The sequence below is a fragment of the Chiloscyllium plagiosum genome, unplaced genomic scaffold (genome assembly GCF_037043375.1).
Source record: "Chiloscyllium plagiosum isolate Xiang-an unplaced genomic scaffold, Cpla_swu_hap1 HiC_scaffold_42, whole genome shotgun sequence".
Taxonomy (NCBI): domain Eukaryota; kingdom Metazoa; phylum Chordata; class Chondrichthyes; order Orectolobiformes; family Hemiscylliidae; genus Chiloscyllium; species Chiloscyllium plagiosum.
This window is the reverse complement of record NW_028270180.1, coordinates 74,944,048-74,971,880: the sequence shown is the minus strand read 5'-3', so window position 1 is coordinate 74,971,880 and position 27,833 is coordinate 74,944,048. Positions and strand designations below refer to the sequence as shown.

The following is a 27,833-nucleotide window of genomic DNA, read 5'->3' as shown; positions in this document are numbered from 1 at the left end:
TTCAATGGAGTATTTGGACAGGTAGTTGCCCTTCTCTAATTGCCCTAAGCTCTTTATTTGAGACTTTTCTAGACTGTGCAACACGTGGAAAGTATTGAAGAAATGGGTTTATCACATCATTCATTTCCATGTTCCAGCCTGACTGTCAGTGGCTTGAAATCCTGTCACTCCTATTCAAGTTTCTAAAAAATGTTTTTATTCTGAATGTAAATGTTTGCTTCAATTGACTTAATGGCACTTGATGACCATTTGCAGCTCTGAAAACATCAACTGCTGAAAGTGCGAGGGAGCTGGTGTTTCTGCTTCTCCAGAAACTAAGAAGGTCATTGAAAAGTAAGCTGAACACAATGTGTGACTGTCTACTAACAGCTAGCAGATCTGGCTGCATTTGTGGAGTGAAAGCCGAGTTAATGTTTTCCGTTGAATGACTCATGTTCACAACTTCAGATCTCTCTGAAGAAGGGTCACTTGACTCAAGGTGAACTCTGCTTTCTCTCCACAGATGCTGCAAAATATGTTGCGTTTCTCCAGCAACTTCTGTATTTCTTTCAGATTGTCAACTTCCACAGTTTGTTATTTTACATTAAATAAATTATTGACTGGCATATAATCTTTGCTCTATCATTCGTCTTGTAAAAAAAAAACATTTTTGGTGAAGCTTGCAGTGAATGCTGCAGACCTGTTGCTGGGACTGAAACCTGGAGGTTTTGGCGTATGCTGAGGATGGTATATTGCCAGCAGTGACCAATGAAGAGATTCTTCATTGATGAAGGGCTTTTGCCCGAAATGGCGATTTTCTGCTCCTCAGATGCTGCCGGACCTGCTGTGCTTTTCCAGCTCCATTCTAATCTAAATGAAGAGATTCTTGCCAGGGTTACTCAGCAGTTGATGGTGCAGCTTAGTTTCAAGAGTTGCTACTCCAGTAAGAGGGAGGACAGATCAACACATTTCTGAGCACTACTGTTCATACTGATCATTGCTGAGGCTGCAAAGATGGGCACAATCAGGGAAATGAGGGAGGCAGGCTTGAGAGATCATGGAGAGTCAAGATGTCAAAGAGAACTGGTCTATGTCAACATGGCTTAGCAATGAGAAGGTGCCAGAGTCCCGACCTGACATTTTCTAAATCCTACCACCTCCCAGTTAAAAGCCAGTGAATAATTGAGCATGCATTAACACAAAGTCATTCAATAATCATTTCCAGACCTTCAATGTTCAGGGCTTCAGTTGTTCACTTCAAAGCACTGGACTGTGCAATGAGGATAAACATATTGAAAACACATTGACTACCTAACTCTCTGCTTCCCAATACTATTACATCGGCCACCTCCCCTCACCCCATCTCTTCAAAAAGAACTGACCATGGTGTCCTGCAAACCTCTGTGCAAGTTGAAAAAAACGCAACATATATTGCAGTCATAGCTTTTGAAAGTGGCCTTTTTTAACAGAATGTAATGTGAACAGGAATTTCTGGAAAGCAGGAATTTCTGTAAGATTCCTCTTGACAACATCTCCCAGTGCTATAGCAAACACCACCATTCCAGACCACCGTCCCTCCCAATATTTGCTTTACTCTGGTGAGTAGAGTGATTACTCTTTTTTAAAAAGAAAATGTTGTATCAGCTCAATAGAGCCTTTTTATCTTCAGGGTTTATTTCCAAATGTTTGCAAGTTGTTTATAGGTGTAAGCCTTTTGCTTAATTTGTGCTTCATGATGACTTGTGACTGGGGACTTTTTGACAGACCAGATTGTCAGGAGGATGGGAATCAAAGTTTGCCAGACGTGAGGGCAACCATGAGGAAGCAAGTTTGATTAGATCCGATTTTGATGTGGTTTAATTATGCTTCATTTGGAATACAACAATGTGAAAAAGGAATGTTGGAGAACCACTGGTTCCTTTAAAATGTTTTGTGCAATGCGATAAATGCCAGTTCAGACAACAGCAACTACATTAAAGAGGCTGCTAGACTGCCTCCCAAGGAATTTAATATTAGTGACAGAGTTGTCTTAAACAGTAGTACCACCACCCTAAATGCTGAGACGGAAAATTACTTGCTGATCAATATTGAGGTTCTGTTTCTGGCCATTGGAGCTATAGTCAAAATACTGAAGATTTGGGTTCCTCTCCTTCACCCCACCTCATCGCTTCTCTTTCCTGCTCATCCTCACTCCCCCACCCACCATTCCACACTCCCTCCAAAATCATTACCATGGCCTCCAGACTTTGGTGACATTTGATGAAATATGGCTGTGGATTGGGACCAGCTCCTGATCTCCTCGCCTTGTCTATCTCCCATACAATGTCGCCATTGAATGCTTCGCACTTTTTATAATTTAAGTTGACCAGAGGCTGTGTGTATCCACGGAGTCAGGCACATTCCCTAGTAATAGTTATTTGTTTGAATCAAACTTATAAAGTGCTTTCATGGTGAATTCAATACAGGCAGCATCACATCCACACCGTTTCACTGATGTCATCAATTAATCGAAGCCTAAATACTGAGGTCATTACACTGCTCTGGGTCAGAGACGTAATTACTTATGGGTTTATTATGGTCAGATCTTGCAGTAAACTCCGAATGGATGAAGGAGCAGGAAAGGAAAAGGAATAAAAATTTCTTTTCAACAATACAGCCAATACTGACTGATATGACATGAACCTTCAGTGAATTTGAAAAATGAGAAATTACTATATTCGGATTCTGAATCAAACATTGAGTTACAAATTGTGCTTGTAAGGGTTAAATTAGCAAGAGCTTGAGTTTCTTTTTCTAAGATCAGGAAGTTAAACTTAAATCCTTGCATTTGGGATGTTTTCCCTCTGTCCCAGTGCAGAAAGTCTTTATTTGACCTCTTTACTCCCCAACCACCAGCTCCTGCCCTCACAGCCAAAACTCTCGCTGTTGATAAGCAGTGCCAAATATTAACTTGGTGATCATGCACATATTTAAAATGATCTAACTGGTAGTTTATGATGAGTTGCAGCTGTGAAAATATTGACACCTCACACTGTGAATTAGGTGGAAACCTAAGTTTGTCAGAAACAAAAGGAAACAGATTGGCAAGTAAGTCTGGTATAATGTCAGATTTAAATCTGCTATGTTAGGGATCCAATATTGTGAAAGGGAAGTGCTGGCAGTTGTTGTAAGATTATGTCAGGGTTCCCTCACGAAGGCATCCAATGGCAGTGTGGTGAACACTAACACAGAAGGGAACAATCACAGAAAACAACTGCTTGACTGGTTCAGAAATGCTTGGCTTATTTTGAGAGACCAATCTTGAATCAGCATAAAACATCCAAAGTTTCTCAATGGTCGGTTGAATTTTGCTTGGATTTTAGTATGAAGGTCTTGCATAGCCCAGAAATGGCTATACACAATGGTGACATACTAAATAAATGGTTTTCTCTTCTTTTCACCCTGTACTGTCTCTTCCACACCCCAACCCCAACATTCCCTCATTGTGGTGAACTGTAGATATCCTGTGGAAGTCAAAAGAACCACATACCAACACGACCACGATGGTTCATGATGCATCTTGAAAACAAATAAAGTCCCAGCAACATTTTCCAGATCATAGGACAGCATTGCCAATACACTCCACGGGGATGGGTGGTGATAGCAGCAATAACTAATAACATTAGCAAGATTACAAGACTGGGAATCAAGGTATACTGCTTTGTCATTACCCCCTCATTAACTTCACCATTACAAAGCTAAAATCGGGAGCATTGGAATCTTCACTGCTCACCTGGTGATTGGTTTAATTGCAACAATAGTCAAGATGCTCAATATGATCAAAGAGAGAGCAGTTTGATTGACTGGCAAAAGAACTAATGGACCTAATTGCCACTCCCTTAACCATCACTGAGCTACGATGTTGGGCTACCTAGCACTTACACTCTACGGAATGGACTACAGCAACTCATTAGACTTACAGTGAAAGGATCTTTGCTGTCTATAATCTCCATTTCTGAAGAGAACAACGATCAGCTAAAGGCCTGTTACACCAGATTCTCACTTTGCATGGAAATCTCTGTTCTTTTATTATCACTATGGCAAATAGTGCGATTTATTAAAATTGCAGTCATTGACTAACTTAAGAAAACTAGTCGATCAGGCTTGGAATATTGAATCTCAAGTCTGCGATTTTTTTTTTGTTAAATTGCTTTGGACTTAATTCTGGATAAGGTTACTGATGTTAAATGACTGAATTTGTGCTCTTTGATGAATTGCAGTTCTGGAAACATTGTCAGTGCAAACAGTGAGGGAAATGGGAATGCAGGTTCTCCTGGATCAAGTGAAGTAATTGCAAAGTAAGTTTAGTTGCAGGCATGACTAAGTTAGTCATTATATCAGAATATGACAAACCATTAGGAAATAACTGGTGAGCTGGTAGTTTGTGCAATGTTATGCAACGATCAATGGTAACAGATCGGACGCAATGATTGATCAGCTCTCAAAGAGGAACTTGCCTATGTTCACTCCCAAGTCCTTTTACTATGTAATAATTCAAAACCTCTCCTTATGAAAATTGTAGATTCCTTTTGAAGCACTCAGTTGAAGCTGCCTCCTCCACTATACCATAAGGCAGAACATTCCAGTTTCCGATCTATGCTGTTTTTTAAAAGGATTCCTTGTCACCTTTGATTTATTTTGCTGATCATCTTAAATCAGGGTCCTTTTCTTCTCAAGCCTTTTTAAAATATAATCCGCAGAGTATGGAAACAGGCCACTTGGCCCAATAAGTCCACACCAACCCTCCACAGAGTAACCAATCCAGATGCATTCTCCTACCCTTTACACTACTCTATGCAAATCCCTGATGATTTTGAACACTTGTAAAATGTCTTATTTATTTTCAGTTCTCCAAAAAGAGCAGCCAGAGCTTCTTCAAACTATCCAAATAGTTGTCCAGTTGCTCATCTCTGGTACCATTCTTGTGTACCTTTTGTGCACCATCTGAAATCCCTTCCTGAAGCGTGCTGCATAAATACTAGACATGAGGGAAAAGCAGGACTGTTTATAACCATTTGTCATAATGTCCTTATTTTGCATGCCACGGTCCTATTTATAATGTTCAGAATCCTAATGATATCTTCAATCTGCATTGCCAACTTCATAATTTGTGTGCATACACACAATATGTATAAAATGCATTAAATATTAGACTGGGATCATTTAAGGAAGCGTTGATACTTGTATCGAAAGAATTTAGCTTGTGTATAAAATGAACAAGGAACAATCCAGAAAAGTTCTGAGTTGGAGGAGGGCTGAATTCAATGGGCCAAGAGGGCAGTTGAGCACAAATCTGGGCAATGTTCAGCTTCAGCTGTACAGTACAGCTTAACATTTCCACAAGCAGGAAATGGTGGCAAAAACAATACTCTAATTCCCAGCATGATGTTGCAAAGGATATGGATTATTGTTCACCCCAGTGAGAACCATACTAAAGAAGACAGTTCAGATGGGAAATAAGGATTAAGGGAGACTGACAGCTAACTTTAAAACGGAATCTAAAAGTCATCATTAGTCACAAACAGTGAAAAGGTGGCAAAAGAATGAGTGGGGCCAATTATCATGAATCTCCTGTTTAAAATTCACAGGTGCAGGGGCCTGGCTGTGGTATTATGAAGAGGAAGTTCATGCCCAGTTCATGGTGAAAAAAAGTAGTTGAGACTTGGATGAGATGAAATTTGACAGAATTTTAGAAAGGCTAAAATAAATCAAAATTGCAGATGCTGGAAATCTGAAACAAAAATGAAACTGCTGGAGAATCTCAGCAGGTTTGGCAGCATTAGTGGCGGGAAAGCAGCGTTAATGTTTTTGAGTCCTGTGACACTTGAGCATCTCCAGCTGTTTCTGCTTCATTTAGAAAGGCTGATTGTCATTGAGTGTTGGTAGCTGATAGCAACTGAATTGGAGACATCTGAGGATACAGAGAAGAGGATCATTGAAGCTGCATTGGTAATATCCACAACAACCTAATCCTGTTCAAATAGAGGCATGGAATCAGAGACTGGAGAATCACAACATTTAAAATATGTTTCCCACCAGATTCATCTTAGTGGTGGGAAAGCTTCTAATGAACTGTAATCTCAGCCTCAAGCAACAATACTGGGAAATCATATGGACTAACTTTATATGCTGACTAGAAAATCTAATGTGTAACCTGTTTACCAAAATCATCTGATGACAGCTTATAATTCTGAATCTTCAGTTTTCTTGGGTATTTAAGCCGGTTTAGAAACGTAGAAAATAGGAGCAGGAGGAGGCCATGCAATCTTTCGAGCTTGCTCTGCCATTCATCACGATCATGGCTGATTGTCCAACTCAATAGCCTAATCATGCTTTCTACCCATAACATTCGATCCCATTTGCCCCAAGTGCTATATCAAGCTGCCTCTTTAATTGTAGTTGAAAGTGCTTGTTTGAAGTGTCTTAACTTGTCCTTAAATTCAATTGAAACTGAGAAACAAACATGGATTCCAAACTCTGTCCAAATTCTGAGGAAGTCGACAATTTAAGTTCACGAGAAAAGAAAGTGACAGTCAAAAAGTAAGTTTGATCCAATGTACGACCATGTCATGCTTCAGCATGTGTTCGGTCTCTTTCTGAACCTGTGCCAAGCTTCAAAGTTTAAGTCTGTAGGATGTTGCTTGATTGGAACAGCATTCCCTCAATCAATATTATGTGTAGTGAGATTAGTGATTCCCAGGTTATTCCCATATATCTCCCCATGTGATTATACCAACTCTTTCAGGTCATTTCGATTTTCATCTGGAAGTAACTCAGCAGTTTATCCCAGTTTTCCAGAACTTCCTCATTGTTCAATTTAATTTGAGGAATGTCTAATTCACAATCATATTGATTAGCTTTTGAACAAAATACATCGCTTCAAGCCACAGAATGGTCACAGAAATAGGTGGAGCAGTCAGCCATTCAGCACCTTAAGCATGCGCTGCTGTTCAAAATGATGATGGCTGATTATCCAACTCAGTACCGTGTTCCATCATTCTTTGATCCCTTTAGTCCGAAAAAAAATCTATTATGTTTTGGACTCAATCAATTTCTATGACAGTGAATTCCAAAGAGTCACCACTGTCAGGGTGAAGAAAAGTTTCCTCATCTCAGTCCAAAATGCCCGAGCCAGTCTCCTTCGACCATGAGCCCTGGTTCGGGACTCCCCAGCCGTGGAGAACATCCTTCCTGGTTATCTAATTCTGGGCATAAACACTGACTTGTGCTGCATCTTGTGATCTTCGCCTGGGTCATGTATGGGGAGGGTTGTTCTCTGTATTGCCACACTTTGACAGTGCAAGTTAACGTCTTGCTGATAGCAAGCTGGAAGCAAGGTAGCCATTTGTTGCTAAAAAAGAGATAGGACTGAGTGCTCACTGCCCATATTCAAAAGGGAAGAATAACCAACTGAGGAGAGATATTAGAGAACTTTTTGTATCTTTAACGGTGGACACTGAGAAAAATTACTGACTCCCGTAGAACACAGCGAATCAGCAAAGGTGACCCAAAGTGCTGATTCCTAATTACACATGTTGCACTTTCCAAATGACAACAGCCCATTGTTTGAGAGGTTTTCCTTTTTTTAAAATTAAAATGTTCAGCGAAGTATGACACACCTCTGGAGTAGGGGAGACAGGAATCCAAGTCTACTAAATCTAATTTAGGAACTTAAGCCTACTGACCAAGGGTAGGGAGACTATCATTCTATCATCAGAGGTCTGTTTTGCATCTCATACAGAATTGATGCAATTGCCGTTAATTGCTTCATTAATCCCTGGGGATGTAAATAATAAGCCACTTGTCAGAGCATTGTGTGTTGCTCAGGTGCCACTGAGTATAATGCTGATCTCTGAGTCGGAGGATTCAAGATCTACCCTCGGAGTTAGAGTACACTAATTGATACTGCCACGGCAGTGCAATCCTGAGATAATCCTGCACATCAGACGTGTATGAGGCATTAAACCAAAGCCACTCTGCACTCTAAAGGGACCCTTGTCACTTTGAATTAAAGTGAGATTATATCTGGAGTCCCAGCCAATATTTATCGCTCAATCCCGATGAGCAGATGATCTGGTCATCATCTCCTTCCTGCTTTTCTCACGGTACACAAAGTAGATATCACATTTCTAACATGTGACTACATGATCAAAAGTACCTCGATTGTTGTATAGAACATCTCTGATTGAAAATTGGCTTTGTCAGAACTTGCATGTATTATTACTCAACTTGGCCGTTCATTTTTCACTCTCTTGACCCTCTGTTGTAAGAAAGCGCTCCTTTCCAACTTCCACCAAAGGAGAATGAGAGAAAGCTCAGAGCTGTAACATTTCACTTTGTACTAACATCTGGATCAAACTGAAATACCATTCAATGCAAATATAAAACGGACTGAACCAGTTTTAAAGGATTAAAACAAATTATATTTTTCACCAAAGGAGTGTATTGAAATAGCTCAATAGTTCTCATTGTGTCAAGTACAAGCAAACAGTGGAGTCTGTTGCAATCTATTTTATCTTGTCTAAAGAATAGGCTGAGGAAAAGCATTGCAGGCTCTTTAAATTCGAGAATGAGGAAAGGAGTACAGTGTGGAACAGTGACTAACAGCAGGAAAACTATTCTCCAGATTAGAATAGATATGTAGTGGAATATACTAAAATGATAGAATGAGAGAAGCTAAAGTGGGATATTGTCAGCGGAATGTTTTATAAGCTTGTTAATATCGGGTCAGTCAGGACCTTATTGAATGGTGGAACAGGCTCGAAGGGCCAAGTGACATATTCTCATTTACTGTTCATGCCTCGAAAACAATTTGCTAGTTACTCGAGCGGAGGTATTAAACACATTTTAAACTGTTACTTGGGCACATGCTGATATTTCCGTCTATGATTCCCTGGGTTTGATAGTATGTAGTTGACAGTGGCCCCAGGGGTTCTGCACTTGTTTCAGAGATCTGGAAAGAGATGTTTAGGATATTCTGAGGTGGCATTAAGATATTATATAAATGGGCAACTTTTCTACTCTGCCAGGGTAGAGAGGATTTTGCTCTCTATCAAACCTGTGCATCATTTGACTTCAATCTGCTTTTCTTTGTTGCATTATTGTATGGAGTTTATTCTCTTAAGTCAATAGCCTGGGCTTTGACCAACGTTTAAGAGGTTTTTACTCACATTGGTGAGTTTCTGTATCCCATGAGGTAGATTCATTGCAGTCAGTCATGGGAAATATAGCAGATCAAATATAATGTTGTTAATTGTTAGTACATCTTTTAACATGGATAACTATGTGCTGTTCTATGAACCTCAAGATTTAAAAGCCTTTTCAGTGGAGCCACTGCTGATTTAACCAATGCGCTATACTGGTGAACTCACTGATATTGAAACCTCCATAATCTGGGACAATGATGAAATAGAAACTGACTGGAACGGCAACTTATCAAGAAAACTAGGGATCAGCGAGAAGTTGAGGCCGAAGCTTAGAATACAGAGGCACTGCAAACCCAAACACCCATTGACACAGCTTCTGGAGATGAATTATGATGTGGTTCTGCACTATTCGGTTCTGATCTCTGTGGTTTGTGGAAAAAAATGATATCTGCTAGAAGACAAGTACAAAGCTCTCTTGCGATAATGTGACACAGAATCAAGTGAAATTTGGAGTTCTCCTTATGGGGCTTCTTACATCCTTTCAAGTGGCAGCTGAATTTGGTGATCAGGTATCAGTTACTATCAAATTGGATGAAATCTTGATAGTGATTCCTTTATTTACATTTCCCTATCTCTGAGGTTTGCCCCATTTCTTTATTAAAGGGCCAATGGGTGTGAGATCTCTTTAGTGCTGTCCATAGGATAGCCGTGCTCCTGCCACTGTGCAACTTCATATTGATATCTTCCTTTAAAAACAATCTGAATCTATGGTCACATACTGGTGTCGGAACTAACCGGGATTCATAATAGAAGGACTAATTCTTCAACTGCTGCAAACCAATATGGGCTAAATTTTCAAACTGTCATTATCACAAAGGTGCTTTTGGTGCCGCATTCAGTATTCAGAATGACAATTAGGTTTTCTGTTAGTGCAGAATTTCTCTCTATTACTTTAAATAATAGTGTGCTGTGTGTATGTGCATGTGGTGTGTTTCTATTTATTTCTGTTCCTCAATGGCTTTGAAATTGTTGTTGTATAGTTTCAAAGGCAAAGTAATGTCTCCACAAGGACATTGTTGCTGGTTTAACTCTGAGACCAGTGCAGAACTTTACCAGTTCATTGTAGGCCTGATACATTATAGTTAAGTTTCACCTCTGCCAGTTGGTACAACATGGAAATTTGAGTATTGATGAAAAGAAAGTTTTTTTTTATTTAAGTCTTTAATATTATACTAAGCAGGACACTCTCAAGAATTCCAATGGAAAGGGTGAAAGCATTTAATCTGTCTGGGTAATGAGTGCTGATTGGTAAAGGCATGGAGAGTGGACCAGGTGATGGTTGGCAGTTAACTGCCAATGCTTTTTGTGATTCGACTAAATTGGTGATGGCCATTCTCTGCCTCATTTGGCATGACAATACCTTGACCACTCAGGCAACCTGCCAATTGAAAACATAACAAAGTTCAGTTGTCAACTGACCATCACCATCTGACCAGTTCATTTTTCCTTTGGGAACATCTCGATCAATCATTGTGCACTTTCCAAAGCATCAGAACTCTTTTCTTGTTCAGTATAAAATGCTGTTTCCCTTTATGTCAAAATATTACTGTATTTGCAAACAATCGTTTGAATTTGGGAACCTTTTGTTAATGGAGTATCCAACATCCAGCTGATATGATTAAAATGGAATCTAGTTTTCGAATTTGAAATGATTTAACCCCCTGACAAGTCCACTTTGTTCATGAAGATCCTCTTTGAATATTGTATCAGTCTGGCTGTTGAAAGACAGCTTTGGAAAGTTGTTTACTTTGGTCAATTTCTATTTAATGAATTGCTGAAACGGTGCAAAATGCATTCTATTGCATTTACAAAACTAAGATATCTTGTGAAATCAGGAGATGTGCACAGTGCAAATAAAAATCCCATTTACTGCTGGCCTGGACAAGACTGGTAAACTTCAACTTGTGCTTATAGAGAAAGGACTGAGATCTGAAGTGGCTCATTATCATCTCATGTATTGAGTTTAAACTTATGTCTATCTCTAAATTCTTCAAAGCCTTGATCCACGCTGTCTCTTGTACCCCTTAAATACACACTCTGTTTTTTGGTTCTCTGATTGCTTTATATCTTTTTGTCCATGAGTATGGCCAAGCCCCCTGAATTAGCTGTACTTTACTGATAAACTTCCTCAGATACCCTCTGGTACTCATTCTCTCTTTGAAAGCCTGCTTAAAAGCCGGTTTCATGTTTTTGGTCTTGGTCCTAACTCTTCTGATACATGCCAATAAACTTCCCCTGTTTGGCATTTGGTGCATCTTTTCTAGTTTGGAAGGTCGAACTCGAATAAATATAGGGTTAAAGACAGGATTCTTGGCAGTGTGGAGGAACAGAGGCATCTGGGTGTGCAGTACATAGATCCCTCAAAATTGCCACACAAATGGATAGGGTTGTTAAGAAAGCATTTGGTGTTTTGGCTTTCATTAACAGGGGGATCGAGTTTGAGAGCCACGAGGTTTTGCGACAGCTCTACAAGTCCCTGGTGAGACCACACTTGGAATATTGTGTCCAGTTCTGGTCGCCCTACTGTAAGAAAGATGTAGAGGCTTTGGAGAGCATTCAAAGAAGGTTCACCAGAATGCTGCCTGGACTGGAGGGCTTGCCTTATGAAGAAAGGTTGAATAAGCTCAGACGTTTCTCTGGAGAGAAGGAGAAAAAGAGGAGACCTGATTGAGGTATACAAGATAATGAGAGGAATAGATAAAGTCAATAGCTAGACACTTTTCCCCAGGGCAGGATTGACTGGTGCTAGGGGGGTCATAATTTTAAGATATTAGGAGAAAGGTGTCGAGGAGACGTCAGAGGTAGGTTCTTTGCGTAGACAGTTGTGAATGTATGGAATGTATTGCCAGTGGTGGTGGTGGAAGCAGAGTCATTAGGGACTTATAAGCGACTGCTGGACATGCACATGTTTAACAGTGAGTTGAGGGGTGTGTAGGTTGTTATTATATTTTACATTAGGATTAAACCTCGGCCCACTGTCGTGGGCCAAAGGGCCTGTTCTGTGCTGTACTTTTCTATGTTCTATGTTAAAGCATCTCATAAATGTGAGTATTTAATATCCACTTTGGCAGATTTAATTGATTCTAATTGGAATGTATCTGCCAAAGCTTTAGCAAAACTGAATCAGCAAACAGCTTCAAACTGTGCACACATCCATCATATAACATTGCTGCTCCACATTAACTTTTCAAATGCACTGCTCCATTCCAAATAGCAGACCACCCGTTCCCATTCATAGAAATCTGTTTCTGATGGATGGAAGTGGTTCTTTCGGTACTTCTGCCATTTTTAATTGAACTCATCTCAAGTTACACTTTAGAATTTAACACTCAGGACAAGACTGTTTGTGTTAAGCTTTATCAATTTTGACCAGTTTGCCAGCTCTTCATGTTCTTGAGTATTGGAATGGGACTGGGTTCTGTCAGCTCTCTAGGGGCAGGCAGCAAGGTCATTAGGTGTATAATAATAAGGGACGGAAGGAGTTTCAGTGGCTCTAAGATTTCCACCTCCGTAGTATTTTATTGACCCCAAATTAGGGAAAGGATGGCCATTCAGGTGGTCAATGTAGAGTCTGTTCCCGCCAATGCTGGCAGTTTGTTAGCAGCAGGTGGGCCCTCCATTGTGTGGGAGACCTCCTCCTGCATCCTAGAGACACACCTGCAGGATGTCCCTCCTAATGAAGTACCTTATGGCTCACAACAGGGTATCCCATCTGCATACTGGAACAGTCTCCTGTCCATGGTGGCGATCATTACGGGAACTGGAAATCAGAGTAAGTGAGTGAAAGAAGCCGTGAGGGCTAGAGTGGTCACTCCCCAGGACGAGGTTGGCAGGTCCTACTGAGACCATTAATAAGTCATTAAGATCCCCCAATTGGTGCATGGACACTGGGTTGCTCCTACTCCTAGTAAGAGTACTGTGATTACTGCTGTTTCAGTGCTATCAAGCAAATAGTGAAGTGTGGCCATGTGATAAAATCATTTACATTCAGTGCTGAATACTTGAGACTTTTTTTGTGAGAAACTTTATAATTCTTCTCGATGTTCTTAATACTCTTTTTATTTCATACAATGGTGATTTTCTACATAGGATTACAGAGGAAATACAGACCATTTGGCACAATCATTCATGCCAGCGTTTTTTTTCCACTCAAGGTGTTTCTCATCTTTTCTCATCTAAATCACCCATTGTAATTCTCTATTCCCATCCCTTCCAAGTGCTCGCCTTGTTTCCTTGACATACATCTAAACTATTGATTTCTACTATTCCGTCTGGTCACATATTCCCAGTTCTCATCATTATTTCAGTGAAGAGGTTTCTTCTGAATTCCCTTTTGGATTTCTTGAGGTAACGTTTTGTATTGACAGCCTCTAGTTATGTTCTACCCCATAGTGAAATGTTTTCTCTGTACCTTCTCTTTTCAAAACCTTTCATAATTTTAGAACTGTCAGCCTTCTTAACAAGAGAGAAGTGAACAGCACAACCATTCTTCCTTGATATACACAGCCAGAAACTTGTGTAGCATTCTTATAAATCTTCTCTTCACTCTCTCTCATACATTCTATAGTATGTCAACTCGAACTGCAGGCAATACTCTTAATTATAGTCAACCAAATTTCTATAGTGCCCCTACTTTCAAATCTATCCCTTTAGGGATAAAGCTTAGAGCTTTGTTTGCATTTTTATTGCCTTTGGAACCTGTGGTGAAATTGTTAGTGACGGATGTAATTGTCTGAGATCCCTTTGTTTGTCTCCCTCATTTAGACGTGCATCTTTGAATAAGTGACCTGCACATTATTCCTACCAAGATGTAACACCTTACGTTTATCTGTGTGGATCTTCATTTGCTAATTATTTGAACTTGCCGTAAATTAATTAATGATCTCTTGCAACTTCTTGTAGTCCTCAGAATTGGCTACATTTCAACATTCCTTTCCAATTTGGTGTCATTGAATTGCTAATTATTTTTCTCGTAATTAGATACAATATTAATTTGCAGTTTTACTTTATTTTGTTTTGAATTTTTAGAGAGGTGCAGTAATCCACACGTAACTATAACAACTAAATGTAGAATGACAGATAGATGAAAATTATTACACGCACAGGACTAATTAATAGACTCTATTAACTTCAAGGTCAAAACAAGGAATTATTTTTTACACGAATGATATGGTGAGATTATCCGTACTGCAATCACTTTTGTCCATTTCTTTTCTGTTGCAGTTTATTTCCCCAGGTCTCTCTGTGCTACTGGTATGAAATTGAAAAAGCACCCATCCTCCATTTTAAACTAAATGAAAATAAGATAAAACAGCGTTTATATAAAATGTAACATGATTTATGAAACCATCCCTCTAGGCTTATACATATTCACAGCCATGTAGAGTTATATAGGGAGAGGCAGAATGAGCTGGGGCAAATTTCCCTGGAGCGTTGGAGGCTGAGGGGGTGACTTTGTAAAGGTTTATAAAATCATCAGAGGCATGGATACATTGAATAGACAAGGTCTTTTTTCCCTGGGGTGGATGGAGTCTCATCTAAACCTATACTCGTGAGTATAGGTTTAGAGTGAGAGGGGGAAAAGTTGAAAGTACCTAAGGAGTAACTTTTTCATGCAGGGGATGGTGTGTATGGAATGAACTGCCGCAGGAAGCAGTGGAGGTTGGTGCAATTTCAACATTTAAAAGGCATCTGAGTGTGTAGACGAATAGGAGGGTTTAGAGGGATATGGGCCAAGTACTGGCAAATGGGACTAGATTAGTTTAGGATATCTGGTCAGCATGGGCGAGTGAGACTGCAAGATCTGTTTCTAAGTTGTACATCTCTATGACTCTATGATCTACTCATTTGCTCTTAATGTACTAGTCGAATCTCTTTGGATTATCTTTAACATTATCTCCCAAGGTTATCTCATTTTTCTTTCTTGCCCTCCTCATTTCCCTCTTTACAATGTCCCTGCACCTCTTGTACTCTTCGGGATTCACTTGATCTCATTTCTCTATATCTAATATACGATTCATTCTTAATCTGAACCAGAGCCTCAATATCTTTATTCCTCCAATGTTCCTCCTCTTACCAGCCTTATCTTCACACCAACAGGAACATCACGCCTCCGAACTCTCGTTATCTCACTTCTGAAAGCTTCACTCTTGCCGGCCGTCCCTTGAGCTGCAAACAGTCTACTGCAATCAACCCTTGAAAGTTTTTGTCTCATACTATCAAAATTTGCCCTCGTCCAATTAAGAACTTTAACTTATATATAATGCCAATCCTTTCCATAAATATTTTACAACTAATCGAATTATGACCCCGGCCCCAAAAAGCTCCCCTACTAACCATTCAGTCACTTGCCCTGCCTTATATCACAACAGTAGGTCAGGTTTGCTCCTTCTGTGATAGTTACATCTGCATATTAATGAAGAAAATTGACTTTAGCACTTACGAAATTCCTCACCATCCAAGCTCTTAAGACCATGGCTGTCCCATTTTATGTTTGGAAGGTTAAAATTTGCTATTATTCCAATCCTATTATTCTCACATATAAATAATATCTTTCGACATATTTGCTACTCAATTTCACTCTGACGACTGGGGGGACTATTACAATCGCATCAAAATAATCATGCTTTTCTTATTTCTGAGTTCCATCCACATAGCTTCACTAGACCATCCCTCAGAAATACCTTGTGTTAGAACAGTAGTAATGTTTCACCACAAGAAAAATTGACTCCAATCTCCTTCTAGCTCTTCCTACTTCTGCCGTACCTTTGATGATGGGAGGGACTTTGAACATAAATTATTCAATTTACTGGTGTTTGTTAGTAGCTGAAAATAAAGATACTATGGGTGACTTGGGTGATGGGAAATAAAAGGGTACATTGTGTGGAAGGAAAATTCTGGATAGAAACAAGAATTTTAAAAAACGAACTCCATTCAGTGTTTGGAGTCCTTGTTGGTTCAACCTGTGCTTTGGTCTATAATACAAAATTACAGAAAAATATTAATAGCAATTTAAAATAAAATGTTAGGATATTGGAAGAACAGCTAAGAGCTTCAAAGCTTGACAGACGGCTTGTGGGAAAGGACATGGAAAGCAGCAGGGTTTCCAGAACTTCTCATCTCTGCCTTCCCTGATCGAAATCAACCTGTGATTTATAATTGTTGAGGATTGTTATTCATTAATATCGGTGTGTCAGATAGATCTCAGTCTCAGGGAGGGGTGACCTGCTACTTTGTTTTGTGATGAACTCAGGAGAACATACAATAGTAAGGGGGTAAACCCAAAGGGGTGAAGGAGCAGAGGATCCCCCGTGTGTATGTGCACAAATCAGGGAATGTACCATGACACATGGACAGAAGAACAAATAAACCCGACTTCATCACCCTACGCTGTAGAGAACAAACACAAAGCAATTATGTTAAACTGAAATAAAAAGTCTCTTGTCTCACCTGGAATGTTGCAACTAGTTTCAGTTGCCATGTTTTTGAAAAAAAAATGCAAAGTTATGAGATTAGGTGCGTGACTGATTCACAACACTATTCCCGGGATGATACACCTCACCAACTCTGAGAAATTGAGAATGCTCTCCTCTGCTGATAGTTTCCAGACTCTGTGACCAGTTGCTGTGATTGGTTCTCAATTCCGTCTTGCGTCATATGGATCTCAATGGCTGAATATTTCAGGTACTCACGAGCTGTGCCTTGCCTGATCACAGTGCCCTCTGATTTATTATTTTTGAGGGTTGCTGTTCAGTAATATCCCTGTATCAGGCAGATCTCAGTCTCATTCCCTGGGATTTGACAGGTATGGTGTGTCAAGTAGATCCCAGGAATTGTGCTCCATGAGATTAATGTGTGAGAAAAACTCCAGTTCTGAGAATCCGCCCTTGGATTGTGCACGTGTTGTGTCTGAATACCTGACTGAACGTTGACATTTTTGGCTGATGAATGTTTTGTTGGGCGCTTTAGGTGGCGATTTCTGCATGACTAACCCAGGCTGCCCTGGCATTGGGAATACTTTTAGTTTAGACAGTGTAGAGTAAACTTTAAAACTCCGTTGTCTGCCTTTTTTCGGCTTCTGGTGGAACCTATAAAATTATCATGAGGTGACCCGAGGCCGTGACCCTTGGTGCATAAGAGGAAATGTTCTCTCATCATTCTGCCTCTGGAGTGTTCCATCAGGCATATCGTGTGAAAGATGTATTTACATTAGTGGGCTGCATGGTAGCGCAGCATTAAACTAAATGACTGGATAAAATACAATCAAACAGAACAAGTGAAAGTATTTGGCTGGGAAAGGAGTAGGATGTGGGAAAATGTATTATGACTGACTGACCTTGAAGAAAGAATTAAGCAAACTCAAGGTTAGTGCATATTCATTCGAGATTTATTAACCATTTCAGAAAGCATTTTTATCCAAAAGATTGATGTAAAAGCTAACAGAAGTGAATATAATGGCTGGATGCCACATTGAGATGAGAACACATGCGCTGTGAGCTGGGAATTTTCTGTACATCAGTAACAGTCACAAGAAAGGGAATACAAAGGCTCATCAGAAAGGGTAGGCAACCATTCTGAGTAAGGAACAAATAAAAACAAAACAAACTGGCTTCAAACAACTGGGAAGCTAGAAATTCTTCCAACCACAACCGTCTCAAAGATATCAAAGTAAAAAGGAAAATCCATCAATAATTGTCTCAGTTACACGCTGATAAACTGAAGTCATCTCACTGTTCGAGTCAGCAACAGGACAGATTGGAGATTGGGAATTCAGAGACCTTGATAAGCAGATCAGGAAAATCAAAGGGGTCCGCAACTCATTCACTTAACCTGGAAAAGAGAGAAAGCAATGACGCAGATGTTTATGGTCAGGGACTTTCAGATTTAATGTTTATTCAATGGCACACTTAGAGATTTCACAAAACATATTGGGCTGCTTGGCGTGAAGAAAGATGTGATTATTCTCACCTTCACCACAGTGACGGCAGCGCTGTAGAAAATACTCAGGAAGAACAAGGTGATGAACGTGGAAGCAGTTGTCCAGATGTTGCTGTTTTCATCCTCATAGTCTTCAAACCAGGTGCGATCTATTGAATCTATGAATATAAAGCCGAGAGAGCGCATTTAGATTGTTTATTGATCCAGATCGATCTATCTGCATCCAAGTCATATAATTGGAGACCATTACATCTTCATAAAGCAGTCAGGGATTTCTCAAGTGTGACTCTTATCTGTATCTATTAGTGCATTATTGACTCAACAAGAAATTACAAATACTAACTGCACATGTTCTTTCTTCATTGTCCATGTCAGAACGTTTTAAATTATTTTTCTTTTCATCTATTATTTAAGGATATTATTATTTGAGGAATGCTTATTACGAATGATGATTTTAATTATATCATTATATTTTAAATATAGGCTGTGACAGTACTTTAGTTGAAAATTGTGGCCAGCACTGAATAAAAGTTCAAATGTGATTCTCATCTTTTGTGTTGGTCACCAATTGCTTGGCAAATCATGCATATAAGTGACATCACAGTCAGGACATTTCTTCATATTTTAGTTTGTAGGATCTGTATATTTAGGAATAAGTTTTTGTCCGTGTGTCCCTTAATTTATTTGATCTACTGCTTGGTATGTTTGGTTTTCCTTTAATGTTTGTGTATGTGGTTATAAGAGTCTCTTACTTCACTCTAGCCCATGTTGGAGTCTGTGCATCAATAAACATATTCCTGTTCCTTTACTGCTGGTGTGCTCATGTGTTTGTGCACCTACATTTTGGTCTTTTCACATTGTGTAAGCATCATCATGCTAATATGCCACTTCGTTGCTGCCTATGCTTATCTTGTAATGTCTTTGTGAGTGTTCACTTTTCATTAGTGCTATCTAAAATGTGTGCTTATGTGTCTGTTTCAGATCCTACCTACACTGGGTTATTTTCATGTTTATGCTTAATAAATGTTAGCATGCAATGTTATGTTTTGATGGATGTTTATATTTATATGATGATAATTGCTTGTGTGGCAATCTTTCCCAAACCATCTCCTGATCAGCTTGTTTGTGCTATTGTTTGTGGATGCTTGCTGATCCTTGTGCCCATTGTCCTTATTTAATAAACACCCCTCTATTTGTTCATCTATGCACTTGTGTGTCTGCATGTAAGACTCTGAATTTGTGTGTGCGAGTGATATTGTATACATGCTGATCAATGTGGTTTAAAAATAACTAATTAAGCTGCCTCTGTCATCGTATGTTTGTGATTCTGAAAATTGGAAAATAATGATATTAATGTTTATCTCTGTGCACTTACGTGCCTGTGTGAGTTGACATGTGGGAGGACATTTTTCAGATTTTGTATCTGTGTGTTCATGTGTGTATGTCTGTACGCATTGTGCTGTATGAATGTATATGTATTCATGCCCATTTGTGTGTAAGCGTGTGTCGATGTTTCTCATGGTTATATGTGAGTACTCCTGTTCATTTGTGCAAATGATTTTCTTTCGGTGTATGTGAGTTTTTGTATGAGCTTAGGTGAGTGTTCAAGTACCACTTGCATGTGTGGCTCTGTGCGAGTATGCGTGTGTGACATCTTATCTATATGCACATTTGAGTGTGCACATAAATATGTGTCTTTAGGTGAGAGCCCGTATATGTGTCATTACGTGTGTATTTGCGATCATCTCTCTGCATCTGTTCTTATACCAGACTGCAATTTTCATTATTCTAATTTATTGTTCTAATTTTAATGCATTGCCCATAATTAGATTTGGCCTTGGTTTTGCAGGAAACATTTCCCATCGTGGTGCAAAGGTCAGCGTTTTATGAGCAACTCTTCTCTTGCAGTAATAGAACTTCTGTCTCTGAGAGAAAAGGCGTGAGTTCAAATCCCCACAGCCCCAGAGATAACATTTCTGAATATGTTTATTAGAAAATGTCTACTTGCGTTCTGTATGTGAAACAAAATGATATCAGGTATTCGAATACAAGAATTGATCCCATGTGCTCCAGAAAACTGAGGCAAAACTATGGAATTCAAACTGGGACGATGCAAACACCAGTTTTGGATTATGGGAATCAATGGTAATCATTTGTTAACAGAGCCAAGCGTGTCTAACATGCTTCAAAGGTATAGTTTTGCATGGAAATGTAAAATCTTTGGACAGTAAGCAAGAAGCTGACTGTTCCTGTTCGCAACTGGGTTACATTACAGAGGACATCCACCATGAAAACTCTGCACAGGGAGCAAGAGGACAGACCATTCATCGTTCCCCTCCCCTCTGCTCCACAACAACTTATCTGTTGATTCTCTTTGGTGGGAAAGTGAAGATATATTCTGTCAACTCATGCGCTGGCGCAAGATCCCTGGCAGTTCCCCAGAAACAAAGGTTACATTCAAACTGTTCTGCACTCTTTACGATTGGTATGTTCCAATCAAATTTAATTTTAAAGTGTCTTAAATTTACATTTCCAATTGGTGCAATTTGGCAGTTTAAAACTGACATGAATTTTGTAAGAATGTCAAATGGGGGAATCAAAAACACCAAGTTCAAAACTTGTGCCCTACCGTTGACATAAAATGGACATGGTCAGATTTTGTCACAGAGGGATTTAGGATGGATAACGTCCTTGGCGGAATCCTGCAATGAGTGAGCTTTACTCTGTCTCTGACCCAGGGTGTACCTGAGCAGAGAACATTAACTGCACAAGACATTCGTCCTAGACGGTTAATAATTCACTTTAACTACACAGATGGAATGTAAGTCAGAGTGAGAAACAACTGATTCAGTATTTAACTCACAACTGGAGGAAAAAACACTTCATTACTTCTGTTGAATTATTAAATGCAACTTTGAGATTTTTATTGACATGAATCAACAGTGTCCATCAGTGCAAGTGAAATGTTTACAAAACTCGGTTTACCGCTGGATTTATCGACTGTTCTGTTGATGATCTTCAATGGAATCGCTTCATGTCCCACCACACAGGAGTAAGAAGCACCGCTGGCCCACTCCTCCGCTGTGATGGATAACAGGCTGTAGATGAAGAAGGAAGTGTTGTCGCTTTCCGCCATCACCTCAGTGTTCTTGTAGTTACTGGGATTCACCGGCTTGTCATTGTTAGTCCACTTGACGAAGATCTCTCGGGGGGAGAAACCTCTCACTAAACAGGTGAGGGAGAGAAACCTCTGAGCGGAGATTTCTTCTGTTGGTGGCAGGAGGACCGACACTGATGGCGCTAGCGGATTAATCACTGCAGAATATTGGAGACAAATATAAATCAACCAAAACAATCCTGAACCAATATCACAATTTCACTAAATATTAAAATGCGCCATGTTTAATTTGGGATTTATTCACTTTCGTTTTTTAAAGGAGCAGAATGGTATACATTCTGTTCAGTAAAAAAAGGAAAGTTTAATGTGAAAGTTGCCTCCATGTTTCCAGCCCACAACGAGGACATTCTGGCCATTTGTCATTGTTGATGGTGACATCACAACCCAGGCTTCTTCCCACCTTATCTGACTTAATCAGAATACAATATCCTTTGGTCCATCTTTTTCTGAATCAGCTACTTAGCTCTCCTGCCTTCAGATGCATCATTAATGCCCCCAACGGTGTTGGTTCATTCCCAATCAAAGCCTGTCATTGATGTAACTGGATCGGGATTACACATGGGATGCTTTGTGCTTTAATCTCACCGCTCACCTTTCTCCTTGTGGATGGAGTCTCTCAGCGGAGTCGGTAGATTCTGATGGTCCACCACACATTCAAAAGTAACGCCACTCAGCCAGGCTTCAGTAGAAATGTCTAATTTGCTGATCACGCTGTCGGGATTCTGTCCAGGCTGCTCAGCAATCTCTGATTTCAGAGGCTTCTTTTCTTGTCTCCAGGTCACATTGACTCCAGAAGGAAGATTGGACACAACGCAGGTTAACGTCACTGTCGCCTCCAGTAAGACTTGTTCTACTGGCGGTGGAAGGATTTTAACGGTGTTAGGGTGGCACTCGGTATCTTCTATGAAACAAAAATCAAAGTCAATGAAAAATGACCCTTTCTGATACAAACAGCCAATCTTCAGATTACTCCTTCACAGGGTGAAGACACCACCTTCAAAATGGCAACTCCAACTATTGCTGAAACGATGCTTACTATTGTTGATGTATTTTGATCTGTGAAACATTTGTGATTACTTATAACATACACTGTGTAATTATTCCTAAAGAACACTGGCTTTGTAACAAGTGAAACCTGTGAAAAAAGTAAAATCATCGAAGATACCATCATGTAACCCATGGAATGACCTTTCTTTCAGAGTTTGTCTCTCACTTAAGACCATCTATTGATACTTGTGACAAGAGTAATCTGAATATAATGAGTTCATTTCCATGTTCATAACCTTTAGGTGCAAGTGCTGCTGGTCACACTGACTGCCAAACCACATCCCAAATTTTGGACAAATTATAATAAATAATAATAATTCTCTTTGCAGAGTTCTAAAGTGTTACGGGAGCGGTGAACAGCCATGGAAATTCTGTTCATCATATTTAACGTGATCAAAAATACTTTTCGTTATTGGTGTGATGTCATTCTCTAATTTATGTCATTGTTCCTCGTGGGCTGTGTTTGGAATAGATCTGAAAACAAGACATTGAGTACAGCATTGGATATCGAGAAGGACACCCATCTCCTTAAGTCTTTCCCTCCATTCAGTTAGTTCATAACTGGTCTGTACTTTCACTTTATTTACCAAGCTGCATTTTTTAATTTCTTCATAGAGCAGGGGAGAAAAAGAAACAAACAAAAGCGTCTTAAATTAATCTACAAACGCGATGGAAATGTCACTCATTTTATAGACATCCACTACTCACTGTGTAAACATCGCCACCCCAAACCAGGCTAAATCAGCCTGTCTCGAGTTCCTAGTTCATTCATCCCTATTGTAGCATTCCTACCAGAATTTATTCTCCTGCCTCAGCCACTAATTACAAAGAGCATCTTAAAGAAGCTCAATCAGATCACGTTTATCCCAGTTCATCAAATGTGATAGTCACTTGGTCTGTGGTCTGATCCCATAAATGAAGTTAAAGAGCTCAGTACCAGATAAAAATCGATGTCGTACAATGTCCAACCTACAGGTCATTCCTGAGCAGGGAATGAAGCATTGAACGCATTTTGATTTATTTTCAAGTAAGGGTCACTGCATATTTTAACTACGTCAATTTGATAGAGGATCAGAATAAGGCTGTTCGGCCAATCTAGAGTTTAGATCAGAATGATGCTGGAAAAGCACAGCAGGTCAGGCAGCATCCGACGAGCAGGAAAATCGACATTTCGGGCTAAAGCCATTCTCCTGCCTTCTCCCCGTACTAAACAAGTGCCGATCTATCTCTGGCTTGAGTACACACAATGGCCTGTCCTCAACAGCCCTCTGCAGCAACATGTTCCACAGACTCATCACCCTCTGGCTGAAGAAATCCCTCCCCATCTCACTTCTAAACGGTGCCCCTTTGACCCTGAGACTGTGCCCTTGGGTCCTAGTCTCGCCTACCAGTCAAAGCATCTATTCCACATTCACTCGACCTTAGTCTCTCAGTATTTTCTATGTTTCAATCAGATATCTCTCCAATATCCCCCCTCCACCCCAAGCTTATCCTTGAAGCAGCTACCAGGCAAGGATTAAGCACTCTGAATGCCTCTCCCAGCATGGTCAGGCAACAAACTATTTAACAAAGCTCACTGTCTATATATCTATCTTCAACAGAGAGGAAACATGCTTTTCTGACTTGCCAAAAGGTTGAATTATGAGCAATGCTAATGTAACACTCAAACTGAAATGAGATACGTGGCATGTTTGGAAATGAGAAGCTGTACCGTGCTGTATACTACGCCTGATAAATTAGTGTGTTTGATTCACATCAGAGTTATGAATGATTTGTAGCTCTCTCAGTCTGTGTCTCTTACCCTGGAGTGCGGTGATATTTTTACTTTGAGTGTTCTCTCCATGAGTGACCTGGCAGGTATAGACTGCGCTGTTGAACCATTCACCATAAGGGACCATCAGCCGACTCGTCACCGAGAAGTTCCCGTTTGCCTCACACACGGGAGACGTGAAGAAGCCAGAATCCAAGGGTCGGCCATTTTCAACCAACTCACGGAGATTGACTTCGGACGGAACTCGATGATTGAACAGACGACGGTTGCAAACTTACTGCTTGAGATTTCTTCACTGGAGCTCACAGTTAGGTGAAGAGTTGGTTGGAGAATATCTGGACCTTTAGGAAATACATCACATACATTCTATGATGAATTTCATAACAAATACAATCAGTTCTCATATATCAAGGTTTCTTGTGGTTAATGGATACAAGAATCATAATTGTGCAGAGTTCTGGAGAAGCTGGGATCCACACAGAAAGATCAGCAGGACAATGTGAAAGGCGAAACTTAGAGGACACAGCAAGGAATCAAGGAGGCATAGAAACTATAGGCCGGTAACATCAGAAGGGAGACAGCAACGTTGGATGGTATTCGTTTTAATGACAGAGTCTGATGAACAAGGCAGACGAATTACTGGCATAAATGAGGAAATGATGCCGTTGCTATCATGGAGACATATTGAGAGCCGGGCAGGAGTGGCTATTCAATATTCCAGGATTTAGTGCCTTCAGGCGAGACAGGGAAAGATGGAAAATGATGGGGGCGGGGGTGTGCGGTACAGAATGTTGCTTCTGTCACAATTCTGACAAGAGTATTTTAGGCTGTAAAGAGAAATGAAATCATGTATACCTCCTTGAACAAAGGCAAATGGACAGTACTTCAAAAACAAAATACAGCAAACATAACTACTGGGAGAGCACGATAAACCTTACTATTGGTCCAAAAGACCAAATGCAAATACATGGGCAAATTTCAGAGACATGTAAATTAAATAGGGGAATGAGAAAGAGGTTTTTAACTTCCTCAGCATAGGCTTGGATATTCATTTTGTCAAAGATTTAGAGGGAGCACAATTCTGAAAATGCCCCAGGAGAATATTTGAACAAAGTTTAATACAGAGAATTTTAATCCAGACCTTGCAAGAAAGGGGTGAACCTGAACTGAACTTTAGGGAATGAAGTTGACCCAGTGGGTAAAACATCAATGGTGGAGCACTTTGCAGACAGTGATGGTAAATCAGTTGGATTTCAGATTGTACTGCAAAGGAATAGATATTGGCCCAAAGTTCTGAAAAGGGGAAGGACAATTTTAGTAAGATCAGGTAATGACTTGACCAGAGTGGACTGGAAGCTGACACTTATTGTCAGAGCAGTGTGATACATTTAAGAAAGAGATAGGAAAATCACAGGGAGGACATTTCCCAGGAAGCCACTGCGTGGGACCAAGAATGCAGCGGGCTCTGGACACCAAAGGGCATGGAGGGGGAGATCAAGCGAAACAAGGGAGGCTTCCGGTCTATACTGAAATCTCAAAACAATAGTTTTAATATGGAGTACAGAACGTGCAAGGGGGAGTTTGAAAGACAAAGGAATTAGAAGAGCAAAATGGACCATGAGAAAATAATAGCAGTCAAAATAAAGGAAAATATTTTTAAAAGTTACAGACTCATTCATAATAAAAGAATTATTCAGGAAACAGTAATGCCCATTAAGTGTTATTATTGGAGTGGAGCCGGAGGATTAGGTAGTGGTCAAAATGAATGTGTTGTGTCAGTGTTCACTAGGAAGAGGGACAATGTGGGGACAGAAATCATGGAGGGGTGTTGTGATGTACTTTCAGAAATTAGGACACAGGATGTGATGTTGTGTGTTGTCTTGCTGAATGAAAAGTGGTTATATTTCCAGGGCAGATGAAAAGTATACCAAGTGGTTGAGCGATGCAAAGGATGAAATAGTTGGGTCGCTGACAATAACTTAGAATTCCTGTCTGGCCACAGCAGTTGTGCCAAGTGAGTGTAGATCAGCCAACGTTGCACTGTTATGCAGGACGAAGGAAGGGATAAAAAATGAAAACACAGATCTGTCAAGCTAGTCTCAGTGGTAAGGAAACTATTGAGAAGTGAAATTAGTCTTCATTTGGAAGATAAATCAACAATGTTTAGCACGGTTTTATTGAGAGGAATTCATGTGTAACAATTTGAGAGTAGTTTTCATAGAGATAACTCGATGTCCAGATGATAGCAATAATCAGAACCAATGGGATCCGAGTTAACTTGACAGATTGGATCGAGAACTGGCTGAGTGATGGGAGCAGGGGATAATAGTCATCGGGTGTCTGCGTGACTGGAAATCTATGTCTCCTGGTGTTCTGTAGGGATTTGTGTTGATTTCCGTGCAATTTATCTTACATACCAATGATTGAGACTCAAATTTAGGAGGATTAACCAGTGAATTCACAGATGAAATGAAAACTGTCATGTTGGTAAGTCAGGAGCATAATGGCTTTAGATTTCAGGAGGATATAAAAGGGTTGGTTGTATGTGAAGAGAAAAGTTGCAAATGGAAATTATTCTGAATAAATGTAAGGTGATGTAATTCGGCAGAAGAATCTGTCAGGTATGACGTTTTGAATGGTGGAACCCTGGAAATGCCTGAGGATCTTTGGTGCATGTATCCACCGATCCCCTATAGTACTGTGTCGTCTGGATAAAGAGGCGAAGAAAGTGGGAGGATATTTGCTTTTATTAGCCTAGACATTGACAATGAAGAATGGTGAGATGATACTGGAACTTAATAAAACACTGGTTAGGCCATACTGAAGCGTTGTGTGCATGTTATGGAAGGAATGTGATTACACTGAAGGCAGTATTGATGAGATTTGCCAGGGTCTGTATAAGGTGAGTCTGTGAAAACGGTTATCAATAATGCCTTCTTCATGTTAATCACATCTGTTTATCTCAGTTCCCACAACACGTACCTGGACATGGCATTTCTTTGCTCTTGTGTGACCCGCTGTGTTGAACCTCACAGTAGATTTTGCTGGGGCAATCTACCACTGACTCGGGCTGGGTTAACTGGCTGCTCAGGGTGTAGGTTCCCTTCTTGTTTCTCACTGATGGGTAAGTCTTCAATCCAGTCGTGATTATCTCCCCTCCTTTCTTCCAGGTTACCTTGGTGACGTCAGGGGAATAGTCCATCGCCAAACAACCAAAGATCATTGAACCGGTGTTGTGCTCCTGACAGGAGGAGACCAGGCCATAAAGCGTGGGGGGAGATGGTGTCTCTACAATAGAATGACCAATTGAGCATGTTAGTTTCTGTTAATTTGACCTTATCAGTTACTCAAATGTATCCTCAGTTGTAAACGTTTGCCAGTATGCTCCCGCTGAAGTCGACAGCATAACTGGGGTTTATTTTTGTTTCCTACCAGTTGCTGATCATGATCATTGGTTCGCTCTTTAAAAACATGCCCTAGACCTTGACTATTACCACATAATTTAGGAAGAAGAACATCCTGATGCCACCCCAGTAACTGTTTGAAGATCTCACCAACTGACACTTTCACTGGATTGCTGTGAAGAGCAGAGACGTTTCACAAACTACAAACCAGGGAAATGCAGATTCATCGAAATTCTACAGTGTGTGCAAACAGGCCATTTGGACCAACAAGT

At 40.1% G+C, this 27,833-nt stretch overlaps 1 gene segment (V, D, J or C); it reads right to left on the bottom strand.

Moving 5' to 3' along the window:
* Nucleotides 1–27,530, bottom strand: part of LOC148137920 (Ig heavy chain C region-like) — a 78,328-nt gene extending 50,798 nt beyond the window's left edge. Inside the window, 6 exon segments of the C gene segment in view lie at nt 16,565–16,613; nt 18,192–18,319; nt 21,147–21,476; nt 21,932–22,240; nt 24,188–24,498; nt 27,140–27,530. Coding sequence covers nt 16,565–16,613; nt 18,192–18,319; nt 21,147–21,476; nt 21,932–22,240; nt 24,188–24,284 — 913 coding nt within the window.
* Nucleotides 27,531–27,833: the final 303 nt, after the last annotated feature.